The sequence below is a fragment of the Notothenia coriiceps genome, unplaced genomic scaffold (genome assembly GCF_000735185.1).
Source record: "Notothenia coriiceps isolate Sejong01 unplaced genomic scaffold, NC01 NC01_scaffold00015930, whole genome shotgun sequence".
In the NCBI taxonomy this organism is placed as follows: domain Eukaryota; kingdom Metazoa; phylum Chordata; class Actinopteri; order Perciformes; family Nototheniidae; genus Notothenia; species Notothenia coriiceps.
This window is the reverse complement of record NW_011348631.1, coordinates 91,404-97,831: the sequence shown is the minus strand read 5'-3', so window position 1 is coordinate 97,831 and position 6,428 is coordinate 91,404. Positions and strand designations below refer to the sequence as shown.

General features: G+C 42.7%; 1 protein-coding gene across 1 annotated transcript; it reads left to right on the top strand.

The window, feature by feature from the left end:
• Positions 1–10: 10 nt before the first annotated feature.
• Positions 11–3,353, top strand: akap7 (A-kinase anchoring protein 7). Its single transcript, XM_010775667.1, has 5 exons — positions 11–155; positions 272–407; positions 1,871–2,035; positions 2,116–2,270; positions 3,163–3,353. The coding sequence occupies exons 2-5, from the start codon at positions 308–310 to the stop codon at positions 3,301–3,303; spliced, it is 561 nt and encodes a 186-aa protein (XP_010773969.1). The 5' UTR covers positions 11–155; positions 272–307; the 3' UTR covers positions 3,304–3,353.
• The last annotated feature ends 3,075 nt before the right edge of the window (positions 3,354–6,428 follow it).

Genomic DNA, 6,428 nt, shown 5'->3' with positions numbered 1-6,428 from the left:
GTGTGCCTTGGCAGTCATCCACGTGTTCAAAAATAGTTTGTTTACATAGAGGTTTTACTGTCAATAAACCATCATCATCTCACAGACTGCATACCATCTCTCACAGCCACTATCGTACCGTCAACGCACTGAAGCCATCCACACACCGGTCAAAGGTAATGAAATGGAAGTCCTTAAGAGAAAAATAACTCATAAAGTCCTCACTTCAGAAGCATAAAAGCTAAATATGATGATGGTTTTGATCTACTTATTTGATTCCTCTCTGTTTTAGGCTCATACCTGCCTTTATCAGTTAACAGTGTGTAATATGCAGCCAGCCAGTATATCCTATGGCAAAGACATCACTGTTATTGCCTCAGATGATGATGTGGAGGAAGAGCTTTGCCCGGGAACCTCCACAGTGTCAGGTGAGAATACCTGACGTGCTGACTGGGTTTGACAAAATGTAAGCAAATAAGCACCTGTTGAACTTGACAAGCTCAAAAAGACTCAACTTCCCATTGTATCAAACGGATGAAGCCTTATGATTATTTGGTTTTCTTTCAGTTAATGGCGAAAACAGATTTGACAGTACAGTGACATCTGGTGGCTTGCAAAACTTAAAGCATCCATTTAAGCTTGAGGCTGATTTTAATACTTTCAATCTCATATTTGAGCTATACAAATCCTAAAAGTCTGCATGCATGGTATTATCATATCTTTGATACGTCTCGTCGAGGTGTGATGCATTAAATGTTGGTGTTATTGTGCAATATGTACAGTCAAATAATTAATGCATTCATTGTCCAGGTTCAAATATTGTTGATGTGATTAAAATTAATGTACTTTATTGCTGTAGTTAAGGCCAAGTGACCACTCTTAAGGCTTTATATATGAGTGGACATGTGACAAAATGCTATGATCAATAGTTTATTCTTACTTTTATGACTTATACATTTGTATAATAAAAAAATGCTGCCATACTTATGATGCGTTTTTTTGTGTACATTCCCATGATCCTCAATGATGCTCCTCCCCACCAATGTGCCTACACAATAGTTTAATTGCAACACTTTCCAAACGTTATAACTCGTTGAAGCACCTTGTGTCATCTGTCACATGGTGTATTTCACTTGACAAGCTTTGACATCATGTATTCAAAATCTACAAAATAGGCTTCTTTATCATGTCAAGTCAATTGTATTTACACAGCCAGATATCACAAATCACACTTTTGTATTATGGGGCTCTACAATTTGATAGACACATCTGTTTCATGGCTGCTCATGGGTGAAATTAAAGTAAAAAAATATCTTTTAGTGTTCTATGCAGCATCTCAAGCTGGCCAGATGTGACATATTGCAGTTGTTTATGTTGCTCTTTTTAGAATTGATCTATTATACCTTAATACAACTCATCCTCACAGAGGGGTGTCACTTAAGAATCTGCTACACTATCTTACTCTGTTTGAATATCAGCATGCCGGCTTCACTTCATTGAAGTGGCTTTTTCCACCTTGTCACTGGGCAACATTTGAAACGCTTGCATGACCAAATGAAGCACAATCAATAGCCTGGACTATGCTTACCTCTACTGCTGAATCGTCTTCTCTAAAACGTACTAATATGTAGCTACAAAAAATATCAAACATTATATTCACAACAATGTATTGCTTTGCTTGTTTCTGACTTAAAAATACATTTGTTCCTCTAGCGGTCGTGACATGTTATTTTCATGTTTTAGCCAATTCAAGTTATAACATATTGCTTTTTCTTATAGTCAAACATTTTACAAACGTTTCAGAAAAGCCCTCTGTATAGTTGTTGTTTTTTGGTGAGCCTAATTTATATGAACTGTTTTTGTATTGTGATTTATTTCTTTTCTATGGCAGCTCCAGATCCAGTAGGACCAAATGAGAAGAAGACGAAAAGGAAGAAGAGGAGGGAGAAGAGGAAATTAATAAACAGACACCTCAAGTCAGCTGAAACCTCGGACAATTATATGTCAGAGCTTCCGTTTTCTCTGACCAGCCCCACCACATGGAAAGAGCTTGGATGTGTGTATATTCTTGATGTGATGTTTATACTTATACAACTTAGAGTTTTTTCTAATAGTATGTTTGCCCTTTCTCTCTAGTCTCCGGCCCAGCTTCAACTCAGAAGAAGAGAAAGAGGAAGAGAGGAGATATTGGAGGGCGAGTTGACAGCGAAGAGGACGCAGATAAGAAGAAGAAAAAAAAAGAGAGCGTGCGGCCCAACTTTTTTATCTCCATCCCCATCACTAACACACAGGTGAGGTATTGAGGTTCTATTCTCTTGCTTGTGTACTTTAAGGATCATTTATCATCGTTTGTGTGCATTGTACCCAATAATTTTTTTAAATTACAGGTTTTATTTATTAAAAATGTTTGCCAGCTTACTGATCAACTTATTGATTATCCACTTTTTGTTTTATCATCGTTTTCCCAACATTCATGTTTGTTTGCAATTCACCCAACTGATCAGAAGACCTTCCAAAAACAATTTACTCTTCCATCAACATAACATATTTTTCACAAAAGATATACAACCTATAATATTATTCAATGTGAGGAACTATCAGTTAAGCAATTTAAAGTTATTAAAAAAAAATGTGAACTACTTTAATTGCAAATGTGTTGCTAAATAAATGTATGAAGCATTCAAAACTATTGTATGCGTTGGACAGAAGGAAGCAAATAAAAAAAAAGTGAAAAGAAATAAGTGTAGTAAATTGGAAATGTATAACAAACATAAGCAACTGGGATATTTAAGGAAAGTTCTCCTTTTGTAGAGAAGTCTTTAATTTCTTCTCCTAAAATACTGTTGATTAATTTAGTGTTTGACACTTGGTCATGGTCAGTGTAGCTAAATCGGTAACTGCAGAAAAGATTAAATTACCCGACAGATGATGACACTGAAATCTTAATGCTTATTGACAAAAAAAACCCTCTGAATGAACTTAGACTTACCTCATGGTTATCTTTTATTGACGCCTCATCTGTGGTGTTGAACTGCAGAAGTTGCCTCTCTTTCAGTCTTCCTCCATACATCCAGAGGAGTGGAGGTAAAGAACATATAGGACTAGAATAGGTAACAAACAGACCCTGAATGTGACAGCATATGGCGGCTGCTGCTGATTGAACTTAAATCTATCCAATGACAGATCAGCTCAGCCGTAACCCAGGTCCAAGAGGCGGTACTTCAGCAGGAGCCCCGATTGGCCAGAGCCATGATCCCTGTCCCAACTCTCCACATCACGCTATTAGTCACTCATCTCGCCAGTCAGGAGCAAGTAGACCTGTGAGTGGATGCACACACAGACACACTAACACTCTGTAACGCACATAATGGCTTCAAATTATGTATACAAACCACTAAAGCTTTAGTCTGACTAAACATTTTGGGAAACGTTTAACATTTTTGTTGTAAAAAGCTATCAAACAGTCAATCAATTCTAACCATTACACTTTTTCAAAGCAGAAATGTAGCACAGGTTTTAGAAATGACAGTAACCATGTGTATGGAGGGTTTAAAGGACAGAAATGAAATATGTGTAAAAATATAAATATATAATAACAAATATATGTTTAATTCAATACTCTAATAATTCTCTAATTTATTGCTTAATTTCCACCATTTATAAATAAATCCCATATTAAATGACACATCACATATGTCACTGTTATATGTTTTAAATAAATACATTAGAATAAGTGTGTCATTATTTAATACTTACCAGTGCTTCTCAAAGTGTGGTCTGCGGACCTTTGGTGGTCTGTGATCGCCCCCTAGTGGTCCGTGAGTATATTGGTAACATTTCACATTTGAAATAAACACATTTATTTAAGTTTTCCGCACTCTCGCGGGAATATCTCCGCAATGGAGCGAGCTTTCAATTGCATGATATAACCCAGCGCAACACCTTCATCACACATGTTCTATTTCGTATATGGCTTCGCCCTCTAAGGCTATCGCTATTGGGTAATCCCCCTGCGCACCCGTGCAGCACTGAAACACTTGTAGTCCACGCCCACCCGCAAGGTGGGCCCCACCCTCGGGCTCCCTTCCGGTATAAATAGGAAGGAGGCCCGACAATCTGCTCCCTCCCTCTTTTCTTCAGCACACCGTTGCTGAAGCACAAGAGACACTTCAATTGCAGAGTAAACATGAGTAACAATTGTGTGAGAGATTGTCCCTCATGTGGCTCTGGGTTCATAATGAGTTATGACCAGCACAGATAAAAGCAGTATGCGAATCCTGCCTGGGGTCAGAGCACGCGTACGCGGCTCTAAACCAGCAGGTAGCATGCACACACTGCGCCCGTCTCCCCTCGGGCGACAGGAAGCGGAGAGCGGACGCTCTTGCTGCTGCGGCCGAGGAGGACGATTGGCCTGTCCAGGCTTACATGCCCGCGGACGGGCCTCGTGTCCCTGGGGCCGAGTGCCGGGCAGGAGTCCGACAACTCCCGCCCCGCCTCCCTCCACGGTTCACCGTTCGGTTCTCCCCTCCCTCCTCTCCCCCAGACCGGGGAGACAGAGTCGGAGCAGGGTGCCAGGTTGGCGGCCGAACGCACGGTTCCAAACTTCTCCGCTGCCACAGCGCTACCAGCGATAGGTGGCTGTTACGTTCCCTATTGGGCTAGGGTACCAAAGGGAACAACACGACCAGAGTAGAATTGGTAAAAATTATAAGTGGCTTTATTACAGCAGGTGGCAACAAAAAGACAGGCAAACGGCCTAAAATGACCCAAACGGATGGTCTAACCATCAACAAAAGGGGACTCCAAAAGAGAGTTACAAACAAAACCTCACGTTACACGTGGCACAAATGGAAATGAGGAAGGCTGCACACACACAGCTACAGCTGGTCAACAGGTGCTAATCACCTGGGTCTAAGCTAATACGTTACACAAATCTAACAGCTGATCAACAGGTGCTACTCACCTGGTTCTAAGCTAACACGTTTACACAAATACTAACAGCTGATCAACAAGTGCTAATCACCTGGGTCTAAGCTCACAATTATAAACACAACACAACACGAGGCACAACACACTACTTAGCACTCTGCTAAAGCCGTCTACTAGTTACGGGGAGCTAATAGCATAAACACACAAGTAAGGTATCACGAGGCTAGAGGCGTCCTGTCTCCCAACACAGAGTCTCCAGGAATGTTCTCTTCCCAGCCTTTGTACTCCGCCCCCGTACGGAGTTCCGGAAACGGGGAGGGGATGGATGACCATCCTCCAATCCCGCGGTTCAGATGTTGCAGGGCGGGACGGCCAAGGCATCAGGGGGAACTGCGCAGCTCATGTACACACAACACACACACACACACAACACACACACACACACACCACGACACACACTACACACACAACACAACACACACACACACACACACACACACACACACACACACACACAACACACACACACACACACACACACACACACACACACACACACACACACACACACCAGTCTGGACCAAGCATCTGCAAACACGTTTCTCTGACCCCTTCTTATGGTCCGGCTCTGCAGGTTGTAGTCCCTGAACGATCAGAGCAACCGCCCATGAGGCCCGCTGGCTTTGTGATTGTTCCATCGGGACAAAAAGACGGATGGGGGGTTATATTGCGTTAAACACTCAACTGGCAAGGGACTGGATACGACATAAACCTCAAAGTGCTGGAGAGCTACAACAAGCAAGGTCTCCTTTTTTCAATGGTCGAATACCGGAACTGGGACTTATTGAACTTGCGGGAGAAATAACAGGGACAGGATGATCAACTCCATCACGCATCCTCCTGCAGTGAACAGCCCCGGCCCCCCGCTACACTGGCATCCACCTCAAGTGTAAAAGGGCTTAGAAGATCGGGGAGCAGCGATCACAGGAGCATGACTTAGAGTGTCTTTCAACTCAATGTATTATTGGGCACTCAGGGGTCCAAACGTAGCCACCTTGGGACTTATCAGAATTAGTTAGGGGTTGGGCTACAGTTGGAAAATTGTGGAGAACTGACGAGGTAGTAGCCTGCCTTACTGATAAAACGGCGGAGGTCCTCCTGTTTAGCCGAACCGCACATTCAGCCACCGCAGCAACCTTGGCTTCCACTGGTCGGGCTTCTGGCCTTCTCCACCTGCTTCCCTAAATAGTTGACAGTTAGCTTTCCCAAACTCACATTTGGCCAGATTCAACGTAAGAGAAGGGCCTGTGCGAGGCGGGTGATATCCTGCCCAGGATCTTCATATGCACTCCCAAGTGGGCATGTCAACGATGAGATATCCAATAGGCGTACAATTACTTATGCCTGATATAGGACGGATATTCCACCAACCTCTGGGGAAAGTGGCCAGAGCATTACACATGCCGAGAAAGCCATTGACTGTGTACTGCAGAAAACAGTCAGGCGTAGCGAGACGGAGA

Bases quoted from the DNA above. Each gene is read 5' to 3' on its own strand.
- akap7 (XM_010775667.1), top strand. From the start codon at position 308: ATGCAGCCAGCCAGTATATCCTATGGCAAAGACATCACTGTTATTGCC. The intron at 408-1,870 runs GTGAGAATACCT...TTTCTATGGCAG, and splicing joins GGGAACCTCCACAGTGTCAG to CTCCAGATCCAGTAGGACCA. The intron at 2,036-2,115 runs GTGTGTATATTC...CTTTCTCTCTAG, and splicing joins CACATGGAAAGAGCTTGGAT to TCTCCGGCCCAGCTTCAACT.